This window comes from Amblyomma mixtum, chromosome 2 (genome assembly GCF_055824585.1).
Source record: "Amblyomma mixtum isolate Tamu chromosome 2, ASM5582458v1, whole genome shotgun sequence".
NCBI lineage: Eukaryota > Metazoa > Arthropoda > Arachnida > Ixodida > Ixodidae > Amblyomma > Amblyomma mixtum.
In genome coordinates this window covers 52,396,029-52,423,723 of record NC_143013.1, presented here as the reverse complement: position 1 = coordinate 52,423,723, position 27,695 = coordinate 52,396,029, and the positions used below count along the sequence as shown (strand labels likewise).

General features: G+C 47.6%; 2 protein-coding genes across 3 annotated transcripts; one reads left to right on the top strand and one right to left on the bottom strand.

Moving 5' to 3' along the window:
- The first annotated feature begins 884 nt into the window (after positions 1-884).
- Positions 885-27,695, top strand: LOC149359348 (3-dehydrosphinganine reductase-like). 2 transcript variants are annotated; one of them, XR_016288773.1, is made up of 4 exons: positions 885-1,694; positions 3,335-3,514; positions 7,427-7,557; positions 27,295-27,695. XR_016288773.1 is itself a non-coding variant. In XM_089571599.1 (3 exons), exons 1-3 carry the CDS (start codon positions 1,218-1,220, stop codon positions 27,382-27,384), a joined length of 747 nt encoding a protein of 248 aa, XP_089427725.1. In that variant the 5' UTR covers positions 885-1,217; the 3' UTR covers positions 27,385-27,695. The 2 variants fall into 2 exon arrangements, 1 of the variants encoding a protein (XP_089427725.1); XM_089571599.1 differs by lacking the exon at positions 7,427-7,557.
- Positions 17,328-18,961, bottom strand: LOC149359349 (uncharacterized). Its single transcript, XM_089571600.1, has 3 exons — positions 18,887-18,961; positions 18,160-18,778; positions 17,328-17,448 (listed from the first exon to the last, which is right to left on the bottom strand). Exon 2 carries the CDS (start codon positions 18,768-18,770, stop codon positions 18,174-18,176), a length of 597 nt encoding a protein of 198 aa, XP_089427726.1. The 5' UTR covers positions 18,771-18,778; positions 18,887-18,961; the 3' UTR covers positions 17,328-17,448; positions 18,160-18,173.

Sequence of the window (27,695 nt, the reverse complement as noted above, 5' to 3'; positions counted from 1 at the left end):
ATACATACTACATAAGATGTTCCCTACACAATACAGGGACACATGTCCGTGGTGCGGAGCAACCCCCACGCTATATCACATCACATGGGAATGCGAACGTAACAGAGCATTTCACAAGCTAAATGACCCGAATGCGGAACAATGGGAGGGCCTGCTGACCAGCAGCGAGCTCACGGCCCAAAGGGCACTGGTGCAGCACGCCTGCGAAGCAGCAAGACTCAGCGGTGCCCTGGAATAGGGGCGCCGACCTTGTGAAGAGGCCGAAGACATGAAGACATCGGCCCACCGCTAAAACCTGATTTTTGGAGCATTAAATGTTTTTCACTCACTTACTGAGTGGGGAAGTGCGTGGTGGTGGAGGGAACGCGGCTTCGTACTTATCTGTTTTATTCAGCAGCGTCTCCTTCCGCGGACACTGTTGTCGCTGCGGCGCGCATCTTTCTTTTGTTTTCTTCTGACCTCTTCATTCCCCTCTATATTAATTAGGCTAATTGATTAATTAAGGAATTAAGTAAAGTCAGTCCAACTTAGTTGCAGCATTACTATACGATCCCTTTGATTGGTTGCATGGTTACTAGCCAAAGTACAATTGGCCCCATTTGAAATTCGCGCACTGTGACGTCACGAGCATTTCGACCAATTGAAAAGCGTGACATTGGGGGCGGAGCTGGTTACGAGGCCGACGCCGACGACGACGCGAAACCCAGGAACGGACGCCAAAGAGCTGCGCTCTAAAACAGATAAGCGGCCGAAGTCGCGCTCGCCGAAGCGAGCCTGAGTCACGCTTATAAGTACGTTGGGTGATAGAGATGTGGGCTGCATGCGTTAGCGCTGAAAGCTTGTGAGCGAACAGTTTATCAAAAACGCAGCTGACCATCGCCGCGTTTAAGTCAGTGAATGCATGCCTCGTTCTGGCCGGCGGGCGAGGTCTCTCAGGGCGTGCCGCCCGCTCATACCGGGCCTTGTTTGTCTGCCAGTAAAAAGGCTTGTATATTTCGGGCTAACACCACGGAAGCATGAAAAATTCCCAATGATCGAGTTCCAGGCCGCCGTTACCGCATCCAGACACGGTTGTTTCAAGCAGCTGAGAGAGCAGTTTATTAGAACCCAGCCGGCGTCACAGTTCACTTGGTGCCGCAGTGTTTAAGACCACACACACACACATTTTCTCTCTTCTTCGCAGTTGCTCTTCACAAAACCGCTTCGTGGGCATCGTAATGTGGCCCTCATCTGCAGCTCCAGAGGATCCGTGGTGGTACTACGTGCTGCTCCTGCTGGCCTCTCTCGGCGCGCTGCTGCTAGCGTGGAGGCTACGGCGCCGGCACCAGGTCCGGAAGGCAAGGCTGCTGCGCCGCCATTTTCTCATCACGGGCGGCTCGAGCGGCATCGGCCGGGCGCTGGCCCGAGCGGTGGTACGCCGGGGCGCTAATGTGACGCTGGTTGCCCGCAACCTGGACCGGCTTCGAGAAGTCAAGATGGAACTGCGGGAACAGGCGAGCTCACCCGAGCAGGTCATCCACACGCTCTCGGCGGACCTGACGGAAGGCGAGAACGGCGATGCAGCCCTGGCTAAGGGCGTGATGGAGGCGGAGAACGTGTGCGGGCCTGTTGACTACCTGGTGAACTGTGCAGGGGCAGCAGTCAGTCACCGCTTTGAAGAGACGCAACTCTCCGATTTTCGACGCATGATGGAGGCGAGTGGGTCTTGTGGGGCTTTGTTTGCGCCAGTGGTCAATCTCTTTCTGATCTTTTAGTCTGGAAGGAGGGCGTATAAGACACGACGTTTAAGCCGCTGCTGCGAGGGAGATTATGGCATGTATGATTTTGTTTGTTGTGGATTCTAGCGTAAATCTCTTAGATTACCCGCTGCGATGGCTCAATGGTTAGGACGCTCGGTTACTGAGCCCGAGTTCCCGGGTTCGAACCCGGCCGCCGGGTTTAGATGGAGGCGACACGCAAAAGGTACCCGCGTGCTGTGCCACGTCAGTGCACCTTAAAGATCCCCAGGTGGTGGAAATTATTCCGGAGACCTCCACTGCGGTACCTCTTTCTTTGTTCTCTCACTCTCTCCTTTATTCCTTCTCTTACAGCATGGTCCAGGTGTCCGCCACGTGCGAGACAGATAATGCCCCGTTTCCTATGCTCAAAAACAAATTTTCATTTTCTTACATTTGTATACTTCTTGCCTTTTGGATCCTGCGGAATAGTTTGCTTCAGCACTAATGGTAGCTTGAAAGCATGAGCTGATGGGCGAGTTCGTTTTGCGTGATGGTTACGAAACAGCCCAACGGCACCAGGCCAAAGAAGCGAACGGAGGGAAGACAGGGGCACAACACAGCACTGAACTAACAAGTGGCGTGTATTGTTGGCCTGGTACTGGTATTGGCACTGCTCCTGTGTTGCTGACCTGGCCAGGTACTGGATGACTGGTAATAGATGACTTGCACTGGTACATGCAAATCTCCACTGAACAAGCAATTTTTAACCGTGAGTTAAAACCGTGAGGCATCCATAACGTCTAAATTCTCTCCTATTGTTAGGGTACGCCCTCTCAGAGTGACGCAAATGCAATGCCGCTCGTTTGCCCCTGGGAAGGGCCGAATGCTTGCGAGTACTTTCAGCTCCGTTATTCCGCATAGAGAACCACGTTATACCCCTGCATGAAATCGTACTTGCAATTCAGTTACCCTTCTCCATCGTTTCTTTGTCCAAGCACGCAGCTGTTACGTCCTGCCACTGCTTACTAGTGGACCTGCGCCTCAAATTTAATGAAAAGGATTAGAATCATACTGATAGCAGGGCAGAGTGCAGAGGAATTCAAAATGATAGGCTCAACTTTAAGCCTGAGCAATGTAAAATCCTGGAGAGAATAAGTGCGACTTCATGTTGTGCTGCCTGAAATAAAAATGGGCAGATGGATTTCGACAAGACATGTAGCGAGAAATACAGATAGCCAGTGGTTTATTAGAGCGGCGGAATAATACAGTAGCCGAGGGCAGTAAATAATTACGGACAGTAATTAAGCCGCCAAGTTTTCTGGGATAGTATGACCTGCAGTTCAGTTCACCTGCTTAATAAGCAATCATATCCGAAAATCAGCTTGGGCATTGATGAGGAAGCACCATACGGACACGTGGAAAGGGATGTCCCTTCCCTCTCTCCCCTTTATTTCTCTCCCTTCGTTCCCCTTCTCACGTGTAGGGTAGCATACTTGGCGTTGCATAGTTAACCTCCCTGCCTTTCCGTTCATCTTTCTCTCTCTCTCTCTTCTTATCATACGAGTACTGCGATGCCCACCATAACTACAATTACGTTCCATCATTACTTTCGACAGGTGAACTACCTGGGCGCTGTGCACGCTACCCGCGCAGTATTGCCAGGCATGATGCAGCGCGGCTCTGGAAGCGTGGCGTTTGTGTCGTCTATAGCTGGCCTCATGGGGATTTACGGGTACACGGCCTACTGCCCGTCCAAGTTCGCCCTCGTCGGATTGGCACAGTCTCTCCGTATGGAGGTGAGTGCGTGCCAATGGGGGATTGGGGGGGGGGGGGGGTGCCTCAAAATCGTGGGATATTTACGAAGAGTGTTCGCCTTAAAGGGAAACTGCACAGTTTTTCGAAATCAGCGAGCTTAAGAGGGTCGATTGTGTGAAACTTGGAGGTAAAGCATGCTGAGTCTTTTTGGGATAGCACTTGAAATAGTGAAGTAATCGCCGATTAAAATCCAGACGCCCTTCAAGCTTCTCCGCAGCGCACAACACCAAGTGTGTGTGTGTGTGTGTGTGTGTGTGTGTGTGTGTGTGTGTGTGTGTGTGTGTGTGTGTGTGTGTGTGTGTGCGTGTGTGAGAGAGAGAGGGAGGGGCATGATGACGTCATCGAAGGTATCTGTACATTTCCAACGCACAAACGCCCGCTTTGAAGGAAAAAAACCAATGCCACCGAAGGCGAACCCTGCCGAGAGTTGTTTGGCAGCCTCTAACGAGTCAGGGCAGGGTGTGGCTAACGACAGCGGTAATTTTAAATTATACCTTCCGTGACGTCACGTTGACTTTCTCCGCATTCCTCTGGTGCATTGAAAAGAAGCGCGAAGTTCAAATGTCGATTACGTTGCTACTTTAAATGCTAGTGCAAAAACACTTGGCATGCTTTACTTACAGCCTATATAGATTTGAATCCTTGAATATCGCGAAATTCTCAAAAAAGTGCTGCAGTTGCCCTTTAACGCAACTTAACTATCCTGCATTGACGTCTCTCTCATTTCGGAATTGTTTGTCACCGCTCTCTAAGCTTTCAGACATTCTTAAGCACTGCAGGTGTGGCGACTCTGACCAGCCAACAGAGGCAGAGCCTGACGCATCATGTAATCGCTCACATTGTTTCATAATGCGCAGGACCCTTACAACAATTGACTGTCTACAGACAAATTCTAGAGAATAGTCTATAGGATATACAGACCGTACAGACCGTCTGTAGACACTATAATCTACAGATTTATGGCCACACACTTTTCGTAGACATTCGTCTATAAGGAGCTTATAGACTATGAATTGACAAAGAAAAATGTTTATAGGAAGGCCATAAAGTCTCTAGGCTGTGCATGGACCATTTTAATCAGAGAAAACTGAAACGAGAAATAAAAGTGCAGCCTCATTCCTGATCTCTATTTCGAGTCACCGCACTGCAGAAAAAGAAATTCTCTACTCTTATTTATCACGGGTTATATGCTAGACTCGCACAACTGTATGCTTGCGCTTTTAATGTCAATAATAATGTCAATAATAATGTCACCGTGCATAATGGGCCACGTATCGGCCTGGAAGCACTAGGATGCTTGGTAATTGCTACATTCACTTCGCGAAGTTCGCATATTCCCCCGACTATAAGAACACCAACATCGTGTTCCGCCATAGTGATAAGATGACGCGAGAAGTTATTGAAGCTTTTCTTATACGTGAGAAGGGCGCAACGTGCATTAGTTGCCCATCGGTCGCCCTTTCCGAAGGGGAGATTGGGTATCTGGCGTCCCATGTGGCATGAGTTGACTATAGCGGCGATTAATCTTTCCTAACTCTGTGTATATATTTGTGTGTTTTTTTTTTTCAATAAACCCAGTTGTTAGTCAGCGCCAGTTTGTCTTTACCCCTCAGTTTCCACGTCCCGTCTTTGTTGCGCTGTTTCAAAAATGAATACGTACGAACTTGCCCAAATTTCTGCTTTACTCAATGCCCTGTGTTATTCAGCGCCAGTTTGTCTTTACCCCTCAGTTTCCACGTCCCGTCTTTGTTGCGCTGTTTCAAAAATGAATACGTACGAACTTGCCCAAATTTCTGCTTTACTCAATGCCCTGATATAGACCTACGCATCCGGTTCCCGCCTTTTTTTCCCGCCAAGAAGCAAGTCTGGTGGGTGCGGCCCTTGGACAGGGTCGATGACGCATTTGCCCAGACAAAAGTTGAGAAGTTTCCTTTGCTTGGAATTTACCGGTCGGTTCCTGGAACAGTCTAGCTTCAGGAGTGCCAGAAGCACGCTGGCCAAGAAGCACGGTTCCGCGAAGCCTCGACTGAAGGAAGTTGGGTGTGACTCACGCCGCATTGTTCATCACCACGTGCGCTGCTTCTTGGAAGGGCTGGTCTAGGTTGGGCTCTTTTGTCTGGGTTCTGGTGGCATTCCGTAGAAGTAAGAAATTCGTGACGAGTTTTCTTAGAACCAGTCCTTGTGACTCGCCAGTTGACGATGAAGTGGTTAACTATTCTTTTTGAGCACCAACTCGACCCGAATGCAATTAGAAAGAGGTCACTATTATTTGAAGGATGAAACAGCGCGACGAAACACGGACACACGTAGAAATGACTCACACACGAGCGCTGACTCACAACTGAAAGTTTATTCCGGTGGAAATACCCTTAAATAGAAAACATGAGGGGGTGGGTAACAGGGCTGCTCAGCGATAACCGGTAATCAGTGTGGTCGCGTCACAGGATGACACAAAAACACAACAGAGAACAAAAGAAAGTTATAAGCGATAAAAGACGGTGTAAAGGGCCGCGTAACAGTGGTCAGGTAGGTAACATTAACAAAAACTACGAAAAAGTAGCCAAAAGGGCGGGGAAAGGTAAAACCTATGAAGGAAACAGATGAAAATTATACAGGTGAAACCATAAAAATATAAAAAATGTAAGAACGTGAGGAAGGTAAAAGTTTTAAAAAACGTGCCCAAAAAGGGGGCACGCCCGAGGTTCTGGTGCGCCACACACAACTGATTAATTCACGGAATCCTTGTTGCTTCGCTTTTATCTTGCTTTTAGTTCCACACCCCCTTTTTGGGCACGTTATTTAAAACTTTTACCTTCCTCACGTTTTTACATTTGTTATATTTTTATGGTTTCACCTGTATAATTTTCATCTGTTTCCTTCATAGGTTTTACCTTTCCCCGCCCTTTTGGTTACTTTTTCATAGTTTTTGTTAATGTTACCTACCTGACCACTGTTACGCGGCCCTTTGCACCGTCTTTTATCGCTTATAACTTTCTTTTGTTCCCTGTTGTGTTTTTGTGTCATCCTGCGACGCGACCACACTGATTACCGGTTATCGCTGAGCAGCCCTGTATACCCACCCCCTCATGTTTTCTATTTAAGGGTCTTTCCACCAGAATAAACTTTCAGTTGTGAGTCAGCGCTCGTGTGTGTGTCTTTTCTACGTGTGTCCGTGTTTCGTCGCGCTGTTTCTTCCTTCAAATGCATTACCAACTAGCCCGGAACCTTACTCTTCTGATCTTCTTCACTGGTAATTGCTGTAATTGCAGGTCCATGCTCTTTCATAACAGCGTAGACGGCATCGAATACACTCTCGCAGGATGCTAGCCATTCGTACAGTGCATGTCACCGCCAGCATCTTTTCATCGTCCTACTGTGACCTGCAATGCCCGCAAGCACCAAAGAAAGCCAAGGTATACGCGCAAAAGTACCTTGAAAAGTGGGAAAAGGATAGCGAGTACAGTGGCTGGCTGACGAAGAGCAAGAAATGACCGCCGCATTTCTACTGCAAGTCGTGTTGTGTTGATTATAAAGGTGGAAAATCTGAATTGGTAAAGCACGTAGCAAGCAAGTAGCACCAGGCAAGCTTCGCTGGCATGGTAAAGGCGTAAACGTTTTTGGCATGCCCTGTTTGAGCGGAAACTCAAAATTGGGAAACAAAGTCAAGGAAGGGAAATAAGGTTGGCTGCTTTCGCTGTTCAGCACAACCTTCCCCTTGCCATGATGGACCCCCTCGTACCGCTAATAAAAGCGGTGTGCTCAGATTCCGACATCGCGAAAAAAGTATTGTGGCAAAACCAAGTGCCCTCCGACAATCAAGGGAGTGCTCGGAACAGACGGCAGCGAAAATCTCATCGCTTTACTCAGAACATCATCGTTTTCACTTATCGCAGACGAGTCTACGGACAGGGCCGGTGTGAAGCAACTTTCTCTCGTGACAAGAGTTGCTTAGGAAGAAAGGCCGCGACTGACGCCTTCTAGCCTTGCTTCCTGTCCATGACGGAACTGGTTTTGGTCAGCACAGGTTAGTGTGCGATTTCTTCACGTTAGCAATGATTGACTGCGGCAAGAACGTGATTTGATTTGCAACCGACGACGCTAACGTTAATTTATTTCTTTATTTACCCTAAAGACCCAGAAGAGGGCGTTACTTAGGGGGGGGGGGGGGGGGGAATTATTATTAACAAATCAACTCATAACAAATGATAGTCAATATACAGAAGGCAGAGTTTGGGTAATATTTGGTTAAGTGCAGTATAACGTTGAAACAGCAAAATTCTGCACGTTCAAACAAGTGAGTAATAATTAGGGCAAAATAAGCAACTACAAATACAATGGCGCACAAAAGAGGCTCCGGAGCTGTTCAGTAGACAAGAAGTGGCAAAGCAAAAAAAGGACCGCCAAAAAGTTGCGGTCATCATAACACGGTAAGTCATCTAGCACTCTATGACGCATTTTCCGTGTTCAGAAATGTTACTAAAGCTGTTTGAAAAGATGATAATTCAGTATGGCTGACAATGTTGGATGGCAATGAGTTCCATTCACTTATTGACAAAACCAGCGGTGACTGCTGGTATTTTAGTGTGCGAGCGAAAATCGGACGTACCTTATGCGCATGATCCAGGCGAGCTGAACAATGAGGTGCAGGAAAGATAAGATTTCGGGAAAATGGCGTTTCGTTATAGTATAAGATGTGAAATAATGACAACCGGGCGAACTTTCTACGTGTAGCTAGAGGTTGAAGATCCATGACTTGCTTCAGTGCTGATACGCTTTGATGACGTCAGTAAGATGACAGTATGAATCTGACGGCTTTATTTTGCACTGCTTCTAGAGCATTTGTAAGAATCGCGTGGGAGGGGTTCCATATAACAGAAGCGTATTCAACAGATCACCTGATAAGCGTGGTATAAGCCCTGTGCCGTGTTTCAGCGTTCGCAAGGGGTAAACGTCGTTTCAAGAGACCAATTTTTTTAAAGGCTTCATTAGTTTTGTATTCAATGTGAGCATCCCAGGTTGAGTTCTGACTGAAAAACACTCCCAGATATTTTATACACGACACGGAATCAATTCCACTAATATTTAACCGGTAATTATTCTGTGTAATTATGTAATAATTACCTATGATGTGGGCTAGGAACTCCCTGCCTTCCCACTTCCAGTGTGACATCCATGGACTGTTTATAAAGAAGTGCGTGTGCCGTTCCTTCCACCTGTGTGCATCTTATGCATGACAGACGCTCCTCAGTGGCATCGAAGACTTGGCCAGAGACCTTTATACCTATTTCCTGTCGTATAAGCAAATGGTGGCTTATCAGCATGTCCAGGAGGTGATCCTAGCTGTGCAGCCTCACAAGCGCTTTTGCACCCCTAGCTCTCAGACACGTGGCTCTCCCTCCACGGTGTTGTGAAACGGCTTCTCGAGCAATACCCTGCTCTTGTCGCGTTTTTTAGAGCCGCAACAGCGAGGACAGACATCTAGCTGCTGACTCCATCATGAACAAGCTGAAGGGCCCCTCGGCAAAGCTGTATCTCCAATTTCTCGACTATGCTCTTCAGCTCTACACCACACTAAACAAATGCACTTTGTTGAAGCGTATGCGGAAACGTTCCTTTTCGTCCCGATTTGTCTTGACGATGTCTGGCAACTTCTTGAGCGCTAGCTGAATCTTGGGAGAGAAATCCTCCTCCAGCCATACTGTCATTGATTCCAAGTCCTTCAGTTTGTGAGCGTTGCGCAAAGCCTCTGTTTTTGTTTTAAAGTTGAGAAATTTCACAATTTTTGGCCTATTAACTCCTGAGCGGCGCTGTCCTATACGATGATCACGTTCAATGTCAGTGACGTTTAAATCGAGGTGGGTGGAGAAGAAATTCTTCACAATACGTTCAGATTCGGCAAAACCCTCCTGTTCTTCTTCGGGGACGCCTTTCATTTCATTTTGCGGTTCTTGCCGTAAAATCATCTTTTTGCTGCGGACAATAAAATAAAACGGGTAAAGTGAGAACATCTCGCATTAAAAAATCTATTCATGCTTAAGTAACGCAGTAAACACGACAAAAAGAAGACGGGAGACGACAGGAGCGCTAACAACTGGTCATTTTTTTCTGGGAAAGGTATATAAAGGCGCAGGACACAGTGAACAACACCAAAAAACTGAAGAACAAAGGTTAAAACTTAAAAACCATACAGAGCATGCACATCACAGTAGAGTCATGATGTCTTTTTCAACGAAATTCGAAGACTATCTTCCATAGCAGACGGCACTCTCCTATCTCCTGGACCTCACACAATGGCCAAAAAAGCCTGACTCCTTACCTACAAAATTGACAGATGATGAAGCAACGCACTCATCTGCTTCATTCCTCATCATAAACGCCTCGACCAATTCCCTACAAATGCAAACAGGGTTATTAAACAGTACACTTGTCTTCTCTACTGAGGGAAGCAATCGTGGCACTCGTGGCAATGCAGAGCCAAGTTGTACGACACCGCTACTTTTTTCACCCATCTGTGATGTTCGAACAAATGCCCACTGCTTCCTCACTTAGAAAGACAAGTCTCCTGTTTAATCACCCTGATCGAATTTCAAGGGAGATGGGAGAGGCCTTTATGCTCAGAAAGGAAGCAGATGAGCGTGTTTCTTCACCATCCATCAATTTTATAGATAAGGAGTCAGGCTTTCGTGGCAACAATGTGAAGTCCAGGAGATAGGGGAGTGCCGTCTACTATGGAATATAGTCTTCGAATTTCGTTGAAAAAGATGTCATGACTCGACTATGATGTGCATGCAAAGCATGGTTTTTTAGTTTTAATCTTTGTTCTTATGTTTCTTGGATTGTTCACTGTGGCCTGCGCCTTCATATACTTTTCCGAGAATGTAACAACCAGTTGTTAGTCAGCGTCTGTGTCGTCTCCAGTCTTCCTGTTGTCCTGTTTACTGCGCTGCTTAAGCATGAACCATTAGCAACTAGCCCAGTTTTATGTCCTCGTAAACATATCTTTGCATTTTTTTTTATTTTGTATACCGATGTGCCAGCAAAAAGCAAACGCATAGCAAGGTTGACTGCAACCCATCTTCGTTCTAACTTTTTTTTTGTCCTGAACCCGTTTGAACCGGTTCGAGACGGTCCGAACCGGTACGAACCGGAACGGAATGGCCCTCTGGAGTCGAACCCGGAACTGAACCCGAAAGGCGTGAACCCGAACCCGAACCGAGCCCGAAAAAAATGCCGGTTCGACACCGTGCCTGCAGCATCACGTCGTCGGCGCCGCTCTCCGATTTGCTGTATTCACCTGGGTCCTCCATGCTGTCACCTGCGAATCAAGGAACAAGAATTCAGGCTCAAAGCTTTTGAGACGTACACCGCGGAAAATCTTTCACTGCTGCTGTGAGTCAGCTATGAATATGTAACGATTATACTTACTGAAGCACAGGACAAATGCCTCTTCGTCAGGAGCGTAGTCCAACGAAGACAAGCTAAATGCGCCGACGGTAGACACTGCGTTAACCCGCCGCGGTGGCTCAGTGGTAAGGCGCCCGTCTACCGAGCCGGAGTACCCGGGTTCGAACCCGACCGCGGCGGCCGCGTTTCGATGGAGGCGAAACGCAAGAGGCGCCCGTGTGCTGTGCGATGTCAGTGCACGTTAAAGATCCCCAGGTGGTCGAAATTATTCCGGAGACCCCCACTGCGGCACCTCTTTCTCTCTTTCTTCTTTCACTCCCACCTTCCTCCCTTCCCTTACGGCGCGGTTCAGGTGTCCGCGTAGATATGTGAGACAGTTACTGCGCCATTTCCTTTCCTCAAAAACCAATTTTTTTACATTTAGACACTGCGACCTGTTCACAGACGGCTGAATGCTTCTCTCCAAGGCGGGGCCTTTTATACCTCTTCCTCTTCTCCCCTTTCCTGCTTACCCTCTCTCTCCTTTTGTGCTCAGACTTCTGGAACGCAAGGGGGCTCCACACGAGGAGGCGCCACTAGCGCCGGCCCATGAAGACAGCAAGCTTTCGGACAAGAGCAGAACGAACTAGCAACGCGAAATTGATAGCTTGTTTACTTCATTTTTTGATTTCTTATCTGGAGACTTGTTTGCAGAATTCAGATTATTGCTCTAGCGGTCAGATTATTAGAACCAGCCGCTCGGATTTTCAGGGATACTGAAGCTGTTTCCGCGTTTCTGTTTTTTAATTTAGATTTGGTAAGAGGTATAAAAATTCGCTGCCAAAACATCGCTAATTTCTTCCTGGTCGGATTCAGTGTCCACTATAGCACGGCCGCTCGGTCTCGTGTAGCAGTGGCCCACCGAATGGGCCGCGCCACCGGTGATGGCGAAAGGTCCAGTTTGTGCGGCCGTGGCGCTGGCTATCGATGAAGAAATCGAAGCGCTTATCGGGGTAGCGCCCGCATATATAAACGAATTGTCGGCTGTGATTTCGCAGCATACACTGCCATTCCCAACATGGCTTGTTCTAGTCCACGAAAAGTCTTCTGAAACCCTGCCAAATTGATTCCAGTGATTACCACAGTTGGCGTAATACAATACAAATACATTTCTACGCGAAACCTGTCGGCTTGCGTGGGTCGCCCTGTTCCCTGCGATTTTGCAAATAAAAAGCATTTTGTGACGAGTTTGAACAAAAAGCAAGCCGATCATGTCATACTTTTGTAAGTGGAACAAAAAAAAATGAACACGATTAAGCTCACGGTTGATATTCGCTTCGGCAGCTAATTTTTACAGCACTAGAACTTTTACGGGAGATGTAATTCGACGCATTCATCTATTTATTGACTGTGTTTAGGGTAGGCTCTTCAAATTTCTGTGTTTTGTTTACTTTTGCACAGTACATACTTATTCGTTTTTTTTTTCGGGGGCAAAAGCGGCTTATGAAATAACCCGACGTAAAATTGTCCAATATTACCGGCGTTTGTACAAGATGGCGAGTACTAATTTAGCTTTCAGGAAATAATTTCAGCCAGATAAGCACCGTTGCTCGGGACCAAACGATCAGGTTCTTCAATAAAGCAGGAGTCCTCTTTTTATGTTTTTTTCCTTTTTTTTCATTCTTTTAGCCGCCATACTTCGATACTGAAACAGTCGTCCGCAGCATGGCTTTCCGCTTCATCCGGCAGCATTCTGCGATAATGTTTGCCTTCCCCGCTTTTCACAGTCACAACTGTATGTCTACGTTACTCCTTAGCATTCAGTGCATTCGATACACCTCGTTCTGATGCGCCACTCACGTGAGATGTGAGGGTGTCAGATCAGCGTTGTCTGATTCTTGGAAAGCAGCGCTTCTTTGTATGTTGGGAACGCCTTTGGTATCAGCACCTTGTGCTTTATTCCTTTGGTTTGGTTTATGGGGTTTAACGTCCCAAAGCGACTAAGGCTATGAGAGACGCCGTAGTAGAGGGCTCCGGAAATTTCGACCACCTGGGGTTCTTCAACGTGCACTGACATCGCACAGTACGCGGGCCTCTAGAATTTCGCCTCCAAAGAAATTCGACCGCCGCGGCCGGGATCGAACCCGCGTCTTTCGGGTCAGCAGCCGAGCACCATAACCACTGAGCCACCGCGGCGGCCTTTATTCATTTCCTGTAGTCTTCCTGTTCGAAACGTATCGGAACATAACACCAGTGGAGCGTTGCAGCTATTACCTGGCCTTGCATCTGCCTTGCCGCGAAATTTTGCGCAGCCACAAATTCTGAAAGTGTCCGGTAGACGCCAGTTCTTGGTAAAAAATTTCGGAGTTTTTTGGACCATCAGATATGCAGCATTTACGGCACGCAGCGGTTTCCGGGCAGTCTAGAGAAGTCCGTGGAGGGCATGGTAGAAACGCAGTTTACATTGCTACGTGGATGCGCTGACAGGAGAACTTATCGCAGGGACGTTCTTTCGTCCTTGATGACAACCTACAACAGCACAGTACAAGTCCGGCTCAAGGGTTGAAATGTGGGCCAGTTGGTACATTGTAACTCGAAAATAATTGAAAAACACAATGTACCAACTCCAGTCGTTGTGGCATGAACACCCCTTCTCCTGTCTTTTGTGACTGGTTATTTTCAATTTACAAGTCCGGCTCTTCGCAAGAGTGGTGCCCGACAGCATGTAATAACACCACAAACAAGATAAAATTATTTTAAAATGCCGTTTACCGAATGTGCGTGCGCATTAAGGAATTAGGCACAGACAAAATGCAAAAAGATGGTACCTACAGTCGGAAAGAAGGAAACAAAAGGTTGCCGACAAAAGAGTGCCCCAGAAAACGGCGCCGACCGAGCTTCATGAAATCGTAGTTAATCCAATTGAGCCGTGGTTAATCCCCCATCAACTCCCACTCCCTGGAATGTCATGCTGTATGCACATGGGGATTAATTACAAAATGATGAGAACCGGTAGATGCGATCGGCCTGACGTACTCAGTGGGGCATCTGCTGCATCGTTCACGAGTTATCGTTTGTACGGGGCTTAGTTTGCGTCAGTATATTTCAGGAGAAAATGCAACGTCTTTTCCAGAAGAACTCCCCACGCTTCTCATGGTTCGTTCCTGGAATGCATGTGGTAGATTCTGTGTAATTCTTCTGTGTTTTTCTGCAGCTTCAAAATCGTTTCCCTTTACTTTCCGTAATTTTTTTTAGAAACGAACGAGGAGCTCAAAAGGGCTTCTGAGCTATTGTCTGCTTTTATGGGTATAATGCTCTGTTCTGGACCTGTGGGCTAGGGCAGTTTACCAAAGAAATGTGCCCTCATTTCCCAGAAATATGTGGATTCCAAAATTATCGTCTTAAAAAGGGCGCCAACCGTCACTATGCTTTCTTTTTTTTTTGTGTACTGCTGAGTTCATGCTAAGATGGGTGCAGCATGGGTGTGTCCCCATGTATAGTGAGTCACGTATCGGCCTGGCCACAACAGGTAGCTTGGTGACTGCCACATTTACTTCGCGAAATTTAGTGCTCGAAAAAAATGCAGAGGATGAAATTAAGAATGCGGCCAGGGGCAGAAAATAATAGGAAACTCGGAGTACTTCGGAAGGGGTATGCGCTTAGATGCTAGCCTGTTCGTGCTTACAAAATGCACAGAAACAGCTTAAGCGGAGCATACGACAATGTGAACAGGGCGCTATTGGGGAACATAATAAAAAATGAAGGTATCGGTCATCAGATAACTGATTTTCAACAAGAAATATACGGAGATAACGCAGTTGAAATCACATGGGAAGAGGAAAAAGTACGACAACTGTCGAGGTACACGAAGGATTAAAGCAAGCTTGTAATCTATCACCGCTGCTGTTCATGCTTTCTATAGTAATTATGGAAAAAAGCCTACAAAGATGTAATCCACATTATAATCTGTCGTACATTTTAGACGGAAAGGTCGCTGAGCAACGGCTCCTGGGTTTAATGTACATGGTAGATATTGTAGTGCTAGAAGGTAGCCAGGAAGATTTGCAAATTCTGGTTAATTGTTGTGCAGACGAAGCAGACGCTCTAGGCTTCAGTTTCAGCGCAACTAAGTGAGGTATGAGGATTTTCAACGATGCAATTCATAAGGTGCTTACAATACAAGGCCACTAAATACCCAGAGCGGCCGAATACAAATATATCTGGGTATGGGTAAACGAAGGGCAGCTAATGGAAGCACGAAGAGTCTCTGAGGGCGAACGGGCGAAGAGATGCCGGGACAATGAAACATATAGGGCACTATGGGGGTACAACAAAAATGAAGTACTATGTGAAGAATGCCTGAGGAAATTGGATGATAACAGATGGGCAGACAAGGTATTTAGAGACTTAAAGAGAAATACCGTTGACACACGATGGCAGAAAAGAACTAGCAAAATAACTAGTAAGTATGCCGGACACGATTACGGAGAAAGCAACACCATTAAACGACAGGCAAAAACGACGAAGGTGAAAATTGGATGAATTCATTAGAAAAGGCGCATACTATAGAAATACGTTGATACCAGAGCAGGCGCATTAGGATGCAATCGCGCTGCGATTGCATCCTAACCCTGCAGTTATGTCTGGGTGTCTTAGGACGCGCAACTACAAAAAAAATGATGACAACACGTCTGCAGTGTGTGGTAGATCTGTGAAAACAATTGAACGCCTCATATTCAAATGTGATGGTATCCATCCGGATGTCGATGAAGGCACAGCCACTCTTCCTGAGGCTCTAGGGTTTAAAGATAACAATGGTCATGTGAGTAAATCTGCAGTTGAAGTTAGCAAAAAGCGATTGGAGGATTGGTGGCTGAAAAGCAGAGAAGTGACATAAGGTTAGCATGTAGAGCAACCATATTCCAAGAAAATGGCGGATATTAATAAATTTCTACAAAAATAAAGAAAAAATATGGGCACCGCGGTAAATGCCAACACTCCGTATCAAAGGGGACGCTCTTATCTTCAATACATCCATCCGCATTGCGCTTTCTTGCAGTCAAGAGGCTGACTTATACCGTGTGGTATGACACAAAAACCCAACTACACAAAACATCAATAACCCAAGAACTTAGTGTCGAGAGGCGGCGCTGTCCAGCTCATTCGGAAGACCAGCGTCCGCTGTTGAACCTGGTGACGAACAGCGGCAAAGGCCGATGGGCTTCTGGAATGAAAGCCCATCGAACCATTTTATGCTTTAAACGTTTTTCTCTCTCGCGAGTAGCTACGCCACAAAAGCCGCTTGTTCAGATTCCCTGTTAATGCGTCACATAAAAACCTCGCCGATATCCGAGACGAAATAGTGTGATTGCTCGAAGGAGGTCGAGTGATCATGCTACGTCATCATACATGTCATGATGGGCAAACCTGATTGGTCAAGAGGGGTCACGTTACCGTCTGACGCCCTCCCTGGTGGGTTTGTTAACAACCTACGTACTAGACAGCATCCTTGATCAATAAGAAAAAAATTTGGTGTATACAATTTCGGCACCGCAACATCATAACGGATAACCGCTACTGCAGCTTGCAGTCTGAATGTGACGGCTGACGGACCGACAATTCCAAAGAAACAGGGGCAAAATATGAAATGCCATGCTATCGAATTCCTCTTTCATACCCAAATTACTACTTCTGATCAGAAGAGCTAAAGAGAATAGTATAGTTTGATTACAAACAAAAAGTATGAGTTAAGTAAAGCAGAACACTATACTTATTCCTTACTAGGTAAGGAATTTTTGCTCCGGGGCAACATCAGGCACATCTCGGAACAGCCACGCGTTGGGGAGGAAGATCACTTTTGAGCATAGTATCTATGACAGACACGCCACTGTGCTGACAAATCCATGTAAGCTTTCCTGTGTGAGACCTTGCCACCTCTGCAATTTCAGCTCTTATATATTACCCACAATAATCAACATTGTTTGTACAGTTGTGCGTTATGAGATCATAATTCTTTCTTCCGCTATACCGCACACGAATGTTGCACATAGATATTACTTTCAGAATAACGCCCCGCCAGCTCTCCCTAGCAAAAAAAAAACTTACCTAGTGTAGCAGCATGCCAGTTTAAAAGTCTAAGGTAGTTAAAGCGCCCCCTTAGTATGGTCACCTTCATGACTCTCCTGGTACGTGCGAGAAACAATGGCCAGAAATCAATAGGTAGCATGTATAAGCGTAAAGCATCACCCGAATTTGGGAGACTCCGAAATCCTTCGTATCACCACCCCCTATTCCACTCTCCTTTCGTCCCGACGACAGGACCTTATGCCGGATTCAGGCGGAAGCGGCATAGAGCGAGCATGACACAAAACGCACAGAGATACGAATTGAAAAAAATCAGTTTATTAAGATTGCTACGACTAAGCAACATTAAGGCGACTTCTGCACCAAGACTTGGACTGCCCACCAGGCGAGAAGACGTCCAGGCCTCGTCGCTCGCTTCAGTAACGCAGGGAGAGACAGAAAATGTCCGCTGTAATAGAAGATGATAAAAAAGGCGAATTAGGACTAAATGAGAAGCGCAGGTAACCGAACTTGCAACTTTACAGGATATACCGCAGTGTGAGCATGCGTTTCCCTCAGCACAAATTCCTCACTACTGAAATAGATGAACGCACATAGAGCATGTTTTCACCGAGGGTATTCTTATGCTCTCAGGCTAAGGATAAAGCGAAGTTCGCTACAACTGTCTTGCATGAAGCCGACATCACAAAGGAAATTAATAACAAAGGACCACATGCCCATAGTCAATGCATCGACAGAGAATAGGGGCAAGCATTAAATACGCTGAAGTCGAGGTTTGGACGGAAACCTGTTGTCGGCAGTGAACACGAAGAAGGCAGAACACCGACCACAATAAAAATGAACACTTAAACGACGTTTGGGCTCGCACACGGGCGCCTTGTTCACAAACAAGTACGGACGTGAAAAGACTGGCTATTTAAGCCTGAAAATATGCCTTAGGCAGCGGGCGATGCACTACGATGCATAGGGTGCCTAGTGCATAGCCCGCTGCCTAGGGCCCATTTTCAAATTTAAATAGGCATCCTGTTAACGTCCGTACCTGTCTGTGAACAAGGCTCCCGTGTGGGAGCCGAAGCGTCGTTTAAGTGTCTGTTTTTGTTTTGGTCGGTGTTCTGCCTTCTTCTACATTAAATACGCTGCGCAACTGCGGTGCACCTACCATGCCAATGCCAGTCAATCCGAGGATTCCCAGCTCTGGTCGCTGCTTCCGAAGACCCCAGAAGTGAGGTGTAGCTCGGCAGACGTGTCTGGGAGCTCCAGCGCTCGTATGATCCTATCACGCCGTAAGCGGCTGAGCTGCCTTTCACGGCAAACTGCACAGGCAGTAGCGCCGACAGCGAGGCGCTGGAAGAGCGCAGGCAGGTCGTCGGAGTGGTCCTCGAGGCTATCCCGAAAACTCGGAGACGTCTCCCTGCTTGACTGCAGCAACTCGTAGGCAGAATGAACGCCTTCCGCATCACCAGCGCTTGACGGGAACTCTTCGGAATCATCCTGTGTTTCCCGACGGCAGCGGGAAACACATTGCTCAACGGAGATTTCCTTTGGCCCCGACGGCGGAGAGAGAAGGGATCCGGAACCGGAGCTGCTCACTGAGGCGTCGCAAGAGTAATTGGAAGGAAGAGCCGAAGACGCCCACGAACTGGACGAACCTGACTCCTCCTTGGAACCGTGGTGGCTTTTCGGCAGCGGCGTAGACACCCGTGGTGTGTCCTGGAGCATCAGGTCGTCGACGCCGCTCTCCCATTTGCTGTATTCACCTGGGTCCTCCATGCTGTCACCTGCGAATCAAGAACAAGAATTGAGGCTCACAGTTTTTCATACGTGCACACGGGAAATCGTTCACAGCTACTCCGTATCAGCAACGAATATAGAACTGTTGTACTTACTGAAGTGCACGTCAAATGCCTCTCCGTGGGGAGCGCAGTCCAACAGCGATCTACGATGGCACTCAGAGGGAAGGCACTCCCAAGACTGGGGACTTCTCTCCAAGGCGAGCCATTTTATACCTCTTCCTCTTCTCCCCTTTGCTGCTTACCCTCTCTCTCCTCTCCACCGCCGAGGCTGCGTTCAGCTCCCCCGTGCGGCCAGTTTCTCGTCCCTGTCAGGAAGGCTCGCCCCGCCACTTCGAAGGGATGGCGTCTGCTAGCGGCTGCCGCTGTTCGTCGAGGCGGGATTTCGACCTATTCATTCATGAGGCTGCAAAACTATTTCGAGGAGCGAACGTCAGGAAAGGAACGAAGCTTTTTGAAGCAGGCCATGTACACAATGCGAAAGTGGCGGTGTCGTGCGACGGAGCGAAGTAGCAGCCCGGTGCATTGCGCAGACAAGCATCACTGCGCCACCGAAAACGATCAAATTAACGCTAAAAAATATTTCTATCTAATGCCTTTCAGCGCTGCACTCTCACTCATTTTTTTTTTATGTAGCTATCTTCCAGTAGACAGCTTGTAGCCGCGAGCTGCAGTTGCAAGGCAGGCAAATTAAACACGCTGCTGCCGTTAACGTGTTTTTGGAGCGGTGTGAAACGCTCTCCAAAACGAGCCACCCGCAAGCCTAGGGTGTTCCTGCCTTTAGAAAGGCTTACCCTGAACTTTCAAAAACGGCCAGGCGGTTTAACATTGAAGGTAATTAGAAAACTCCAGTTTCTGAGCGAACGGCAAAAACTTGACTTCATAACATTCTCGTTTGCCGCACCTTCGGTGTTCGATGTGGAATACCCTGTTAAAACTACGCCTTGAAATGATGTGCCCATTGCGTAATCTGCCACTCATATTTTCTCTTTTTTTCGGCAACTGCCAGGCCATTATCGCTACAACACGTGCGTCAGTATTTTGGTGATATGAGATGTCCAATGAATGAGCTTTTGCAAGCAGAAGAGAATGCAAGCTGCGGCGAAGCGCCTGTGCGCACTGAAACTCCTGCCGAAAACATAAAACTTCTTGACCGGGATTCTGGAAAAAAGGAGTATCCCGGCTATTTTATGCAGGATTCTTGCAGATAGCTTGTGCTCAAAAAGTGGAATTTCATTGCAAGGTTTGTTTAATTTCTACGAATTTAGTACAAGTGCCCTGACTCTTCGACATTAGGATGTATGATTATTGTACTAAATTATCACCTAGTCGTTCAGACGTGGAGGCAAAGATTTATCAGGAGCGTGTTGCCGTTGCCCCTGAAAACGTGCCTTTACTGTCGATAAAGACGCTGGACGTCAAGGCGCAGTGGAAGCGAACAAGGATTCTGCACATAGCTGGAACTGAGGTAAACGATTATTTGCAGCGCAAAATTTGGGCTCCTTCCTAAGGTGTGACTACGGGCGAGTTTCGGCGTGGCTTTTTAAGCCCACATATCGTTGACAGCCAAGTCAATGACCGGAAAACGTGGGTGCAAGAAGAGGGAAGGGTTCCCAGAGAGCCATCGGCATTCCTCCGAGTCTGCTGAATTTGCCATGAGTCAAAAACCTGTCTAGGCGGTAATGCATGAGTCAAGCAAGCGTCTTCCGCACGGGTTTGACCATTGTTTGGCCAGAAACCGCGCGCGCTTGTTGCCCGTCGCGAAGGGTGGGCCGTCTCCCAATGTCGCGTTGTAGGAGGAGGAGGAGGATATAGAAGAGGAAAGGCAGGGAGGTTAACCGAAATAATAATCGGTTTGCTACCCTACACGGGGGGAAAGGGGTGAGGGGATAAAAAAAAGAAAGAGAAAGGAGAGTAACAGAAAATTGAAGTCACTATAAAACGTCACTGTTCGTTAAAGTCACAGCCTATCGTGCAGGCCAGAAGTTCTCAAGAAGCGGAGCAGGGCGCGTTGTAAATCCATAAAACCTTGTATGAGGCGAATTTATATATGTATTATTGCATCCTACAACAGAGCAATGTGTCCTGCTGTTGTCATGTGCCGTTTTGTGCTTGGGCAGGAGGCGCACAACTGCTTCGCGACAGCACGCGGAACACAGCGGAAGCTGTCAGCCTGCCCCCGCCTTCCTGACAGGGACGCGCGCGTCGCGCTGGAGTTAGATGCGCAGGGTGCCTATAGACCTATGCATCCGGTTCCCACCTTTTTTTCCCGCCAAGAGGCAAGCCTGTGGGTGCGGCCCTTGGACAGGGTCGATGACGCATTTGCCCAGACAAAAGTTGAGAAGCTTCCTTTGCTTGGAATTATCCGGTCGGTTCCTGGAACAGTCTAGCTTCAGGAGTGCCAGAAGCACGCTGGCCAAGAAGCACGGTTCCGCGAAGCCTCGACTGAAGGAAGTTGGGTGTGACTCAGCACCGCCCATTCTCCTTCACCACGTGGGCTGCTTCTTGGAAGGGCTGGTCTAGGTTGGGCTCTTTTGTCTGGGTTCTGGTGAAGTTCCGTAGAAGTAAAAAATTCCTGACGTGTTTTCTTAGAGCCAGTCCTTGTGACTCACCAGTTGACGGTGAAGAGGTCAATTCGTCTTTTTCAGCCCCAACTGGACCCGGATGCAAGCAGAAAGAGTCCACTGGTTGTTGCTGGGATTGCAGGTCCACGCTCGTTCACAACAGCGTAGACGATTTCGTATAAAGCCTCGCAGGCATGCTAGCGACTGTCACCGCCAGCATGTCGTCGTCGTCCGACTGTGGCCTGCAATGCCCGCAACCACCAAACAAAGCCAAAGTATACGCGCAAAAGGGGTGTAGGAAGAAACGTCCCCGCAAAAAAGGTCCCCTGAGGAAGCACCGTCTAGGAAAAAATGTCCCCGTGTGAAGAAAAAAATTTCTACCGAAACCCACTTGACAGAAAATTGACCTCTTTTAGGCTTCTTTGGATTTGAGAATAGATGTAAGCATAAGGTATTTTGTAGTATCAGACTGCGCCATGGTCATGCAGTCCAGGTCATGCAAAGGAAAAGCACTTGTGCAGGTGACTTCGCAGAAGCGCCGAACGATCCAGAGAAGCACTTGCTCTGCCACTTCCCTTTCGCCGCCATCATTGTTCTTCATGGACGCCCCGTACCTGTTCGTTGTTTAGTCGCTTCCGTGCCGACATCTGTAATCGCTGTAGCTTACAATGCTACAGCTTGCCAGGAAGAAACGCAGTCCAAGCCTTCATATCACGATGAAGAAACGCAGCTGGTAGCAAAGCAATACATCAAAGACAAAAATACATGAAATACCAAAGATGATGTTACATAAAATCAGTGAAATGCGACGACAGTAAAAGGAAATGAGTTGCTGGGTGAAAGCCAATACAATAAAGCATAGAGACTAAATCCATAAAAGATAATGTAAGCTAAAATCAGTAAAATATGACAAGAGTAAAAGTGAATTAGAGACTGGGTGGTAGAAGACCGAGTCACAAAATAAAAATCTGAAGATATGAAAAGAAATGGTCATGCAAGCCAACAAAACCACGGCTAGAGGGTGAAGAAACGTGAGTAAACTGATGTAAAAAAAAAAAAACAGAAAAATAATAGAGTTAAAGTCAGATAGTTTGGCCAACAGCACGCAAAAAATCTTCAATTCTGGTCGTCCCGGCAGCGTAGTTTGCACATAAGTTCGGAATACGCTGCTGCATGGCCACGAGCGCGGTTCTGTTTCTTTTCTTTGGCGGCGCACCGAACGCAAGGCGTGAATCGTTTTCCACACGGTTGGGTGGCTGTGGCCCAGCATGCTTTCCAGCCTTCTATCCTAAGCTTCTGCATGGTTGTTCGTCCTGTGTCCTCCATCAAGAGTTGCTGCGATGGGAGTTGGGATAGGTGGGAGATGTTCGCCGTAAGGTTACGATGTTGTTAGCTCTGTTTATCCTCTTGTACGTACCGGAAACATATGTTGTATCAAAGTAGTCTACTATTTCTTGGGCAGATTCTGGCATTTGGCCTTTCAATACTGGCATTCCTTCTTCTATGTTGTTAAGCAGCAAGAAAGCAAGGACGTCCAGCGTTTCCATGAATGCACGGAATTCTTTGTCTTGCCTGGAAAGGTTCGCCAAAAAGAGCTGTAGAATTTTCCGCCGGGTGCTTTAGTTAGTTTGTTTATTGGGGTTCAACGTCCCAAAGCGACTAAGGCTATGAGAGACGCCGTAGTGGAGGGCTCCGGAAATTTCGACCACCTGGGGTTCTTTAACGTGCACTGACATCGCACAGTACACGGGCCTCTAGAATTTCTCCTCCAAAGAAATTCCAGCCGCCGCGGCCGGGATCGAACCCGCGTCTTTTGAGTCAGCAGCCGAGCACCTTAACCACTGAGCCACCGCGGCGGCGCCAGGTGTTTTGGCCCAGATGGAAGAAGCACGCCTTTATGGTAGCGCCTTCTCCAAACACGGCCTTGACAGCATTCATGGTCGCCATTTCAAAGTCGCACATAACGAGTTCCGGCTACAGAACCAATTCAAGGAGTTCGCACCGGTCACGAAGTGACCTGTACAGCTCTTCGTAGGCTTCCTGATTTTTCCTTGTTATGAAGGCGTAAGCAACCGATACAACGCCCTCGCAGTGTGGTACACGAATACAATATAGCTGCAGGAATCCCTTGGGTGCGAGATCGAAGTTCCCATCCATGAACCATGTGCTGCTCTCGGCTATAGCAAATTTAAGCAAGTTGTGCTGACAAACACAAGTAGTCGGTTTTCAGACTCTGTACCATTATCGTAGCAGAGGAAGGGTTCTGGCTTGCTACCGGAAGTCATAGTGCACGGTGGCTGAACAACAAAGTCCCCGAGGCCAGGATTCGGCGGGTAGATTTTGCTCCGCTGTTGGTGAACGCAGCGCTTCAGGCTTTACCCTCTGCTTATGCGACTTTTTTCTTCTGCACTCTGCTTATGCGACTTTTTTCTTCTGCACTAAGGTATCGGACTGCGTCTGCAAGAATGACAGCAGGCTCTTCTTTCGAGGCAAGAGCAGTTTCTTTCATTTTCTGCTTTTTTTTGCGATATTTACCGCAGCATCATCTAAGGGGTGATTGTGGGGAACACTTAGGTGGTACTCTGAGGAATTCTTCACAATTAGAGCACCTCTGCAACTCTTGCGTTTAACACAGCACCATCGGGTGCCAGAGGCAATATCTTTTTGTCTCGTATACATAAACCCGTCAAGGCATAGCTTTACGCCTCCTTCGTTCGACTTGATAGTCTCCATCCTGAAATTAAATACAGCATTAAATCAATACTGGGACAAGAATCCAACTTTTAGCGCTCGGCATACCGTTACATCACGTCTGCTAAGTCTTACACTCACCTTGCAAGAGCTGGTGCAAGCGCGATGCTTGGTTCTCCAGGTGCAATGCATAGGCGCTTAACTACCACCCCCTAAATACTGCGTCGGCGTCATGTGATAGCTCGATGATAGGGTAGAGGACACGCTCAGTACTTGTGCCCGATGCCCAGCAAGAAAGGTTCGGTCATGATGTCAAGTTCCTTCGTTATGATCTGATGACAGATATATATTTTTTTTTTAGATTTGCTTTCTGCAATCCACGATATTTGTTTGTATTCAGCTTGCGTATCGAGATGTGCTTCTCATCATGTGTTTTGTTGCAAACATATGCCAAGCGTTGAGCGATAAATCACTGCCACGCTTGTGTTGCTCTGACCATGCCGTTGCGTTTACCGGTCCGTGACTGGTTCTTCCGGCAAACAACTTGCATCCGCCTCATGCGGGCCGTACGTGCATGCGAGTTGCATGCATGTACACATGCGAGGCGGCCGGATGCTCAAATTACGGCGGCTTACGATACGTTTGATGTTTGGGGACATTTTTTCCTAGTTCATGAATCGGGACGTTTTTTTCCGGGGACAAATCTTGCCCGGACGTTTTTTCTGGGGACAAAAGGGGAAAAGGATAGCAAGTACAGTGGCTGGCTGACGAAGAGCAAGAAATTGACCGCCGCATTTCTACTCCAAGTCGTGTGGTGTTGATTATAAAGGTGGAAAATCTGAATTGGTCAAGCACGCAGCAAGCAAGTAGCATCAGGCAAGCTTCGCTAGCATGGTAAAGACGTGAACGCTTTTTGGCATCCCCTGTTTGAGCGCACACTCAAAAGTGGGAAAGAAAGTCAAGGAAGGGGAATAAAGTTGGCTGTGTTCGCTGTTCAGCGCAACCATCCCCTTGCCATGATGGACCCCCTCGTACCGCTAATAAAAGCGGTGTGCTCAGATTCGGACATCACGAAAAAAATGTCTTGTAGCAGACCGAAGTGCCCTCCAATAATCAAGGGAGTGCTCGGAAAAGACGGTAGCGAAAATCTCAAAGGTTAGTGGGTGATTTCTTTGCAGCAGCAGTGATTGACTACAGGAAGAACATGATTGGGTTTGCAGCCGACGGCGCTAACGTTATGATGCGGGCTAGGAACTCACTGGCTTCCCTCCTCAAGCCTGACATTCCCGGTCTGTTTAGAATGAAGTGCGTGTGCCATTCCTTTCACCTGTGTGCATCCTATGCATGTCAGACGCTCCACAGGGGCATAGAAGACTTGTCCAGAGACATTTGTAACTATTTCCTGTCTTATAAGCAAATGGTGGCCGATCAGCATGTCCTGGAGGAGTTCCGAGCTGCGCAGCCTCACAAGCTTTTACTGCCGACGTCGCCGTTTTCGGTTGCGCGGCTGACCGGCCGTCGTCTGCTTGTCGTCTGCTGCCGCGTTCCACGCGTCATCTTCGCAACTAATTTCTTTGTTATCTTATTTTTAATACTTATGGCTGCTTAAAATTTAGTTCATAAGGATGTTTTTATTATTGATAGTGGTCGAAAAATTTCACTTTTATTAGGCTTAACTGCAGCCGCGTTTACCGCCGATACCAGGATCTCTGCAATCGTTTCACCGTGGCGCCACCCTCAGCGCGGACGCGCAACTTGCAACATGCCAAAGCCCTGCTTTTACATCCCTCTCAGACACGTTGGCTGTCCTTCCAAGCTGTAGTGAAACGGCTTCTCGAAAAATACCCTGCCCTTGTTGCATTTTTTTTTTTAGAGCCGCAACAGCGAGGGCCGACTTCTAGATGCTGACTGCATCTTGAACAAGCTGGAGGACCCCTCAACAAAGCTGTATCTCCAATTTCTTGACTATGCTCTTCCGCTCTTCACCATACTAAACAAGGAAATGCAAGCCGCCGAGACAAGATTGATCAAGCTTCATGATTCTCATATCAGCGGTATTGAAGACCATTCTCGAAGCGTACATAAATCCAAACTGTTTGTTGGAGCGTGTACCGTACAGACACCCAACGAACTTCATACCTCTTGGGGAGATATACCTCGGCGGAAAAGTGATGTCGGCACTTTCGGGGCCTCACGGCATAGACCGAAGTCGAACCATCACTCATAACTTCCGCCTCAGATGCTTGGAATGTTATATTGAAGCGGCAACCCAGATATTAACCAGACTAGAATTTGACAACATCCAGATGAAGAGACTGGAGGCAATCCACCCGCAAGTTGTCATCGAAAAACGGACTTCTTCAATAGCCCCACTTGCCACGCCATTCTCTTCGGTGCCAGAAAGGGAAATGAAAAAAAATGACGCAGAATAGAGACCTCTCTGCAGTACGAAAATGAACAAAGCTAAGGAAAAGCTTGGTGACGCAAACCCTGGCAGCTACTATTTACGCCGAGCGGGTTCTAGGAGGAGCCAACTGTTATTACTTTGCAGGGAATGAACGCATAAATGTCCTCATGGAAAAAGGACTTGTATATGCATGAGTAAAACACAGCCTGAATGCCACCCAAATGAATTGTCCTCTGTTTTAGCGTTTGTTGGTTCACGCCCACATTTGTGCATAAAGTGTATTTGTCTCGCTCTTTGACTGCAGTCGGTGAGCGTAAGTGTTCACTGCGAGGTTTTCATTCATTTTTCGGCTTAGCCCTCGATTTGTTAGCTTCTGATAACTCGCATGTTTTTCTTACTCATGATCGTGGTACGCGAGTTTTTATGGGAAATTAATGTGTTATTGTATTCAAAGTTGTTACCAAAGTGTGGTAAAAGGGTCTCTGCGAAATAGAAAAGCTTGCAATTCAACTACGCACCTTTTTTTCCATGCCTGAGTATTATTTTTCGCATCTAGGGAAATCTAGGATATTTTGAGTGAAAAATTGGAGGAGAAGCGGCTTTCGACGAGGTTGGCAGCACTGGAGGCAAGTCCCAGTTGTCTGCGAACGAGTGGGAGTGCCGACCACCTGCGCATTTATCTTACGTCGTCGTTGGACTGCGCTCCTCACGAAGAGGCTTTTAGCGTGTGCTTCAGTAAGTATGATCGGTGCATATTCGTCGCTTAAATGAAGTAGCACAGAAAGATTTTCCGTGCGCACGTCTCAAAAACTAAGTCGGAATTTTTGTTCCTTCATTCGCAGGTGGCATCATGGAGGATCGAGTCGACTGCCGTTAGGAATGAATCCTGCAGGACCCCGGCCAGTACAGCGAATGGGCAACCAGTGACCTGATGCTTCAAGACACACCTCGGGCGTCTACGCCGCTGCCGCAAAGCCGTCATGATTCCAAGGGGCTGTCAGATTCGCCCAGTTCGTGGAGGTCTTCCGCAGTTCTTTCCACGCACTCTTACGACGCCTCAGTCAGCAGCTCCGCGTCTGGTTCCGTTCTATCTCTGCTGTCACGGCCAAAGGCAAGCCCTGCTGCAGAATCTGTGTCTCACTGCCGTCGGAGGATACAATTCACCTACTGCGATGACCATGAAAGATTAGTTTTATGCGCCGATGCTGCAAAAGGCGCTCTTTTTGCAAATGAGATGCGACAG

Coding starts and splice junctions, on each gene's coding strand:
- LOC149359349 (XM_089571600.1), bottom strand. CDS start 18,770: ATGGAGGACCCAGGTGAATACAGCAAATGGGAGAGCGGCGTCGACGAC.
- LOC149359348 (XM_089571599.1), top strand. CDS start 1,218: ATGTGGCCCTCATCTGCAGCTCCAGAGGATCCGTGGTGGTACTACGTG. Junction 1,695..3,334: donor ATTTTCGACGCATGATGGAG/GCGAGTGGGTCT, acceptor TACTTTCGACAG/GTGAACTACCTGGGCGCTGT. Junction 3,515..27,294: donor CACAGTCTCTCCGTATGGAG/GTGAGTGCGTGC, acceptor CTTCATTCGCAG/GTGGCATCATGGAGGATCGA.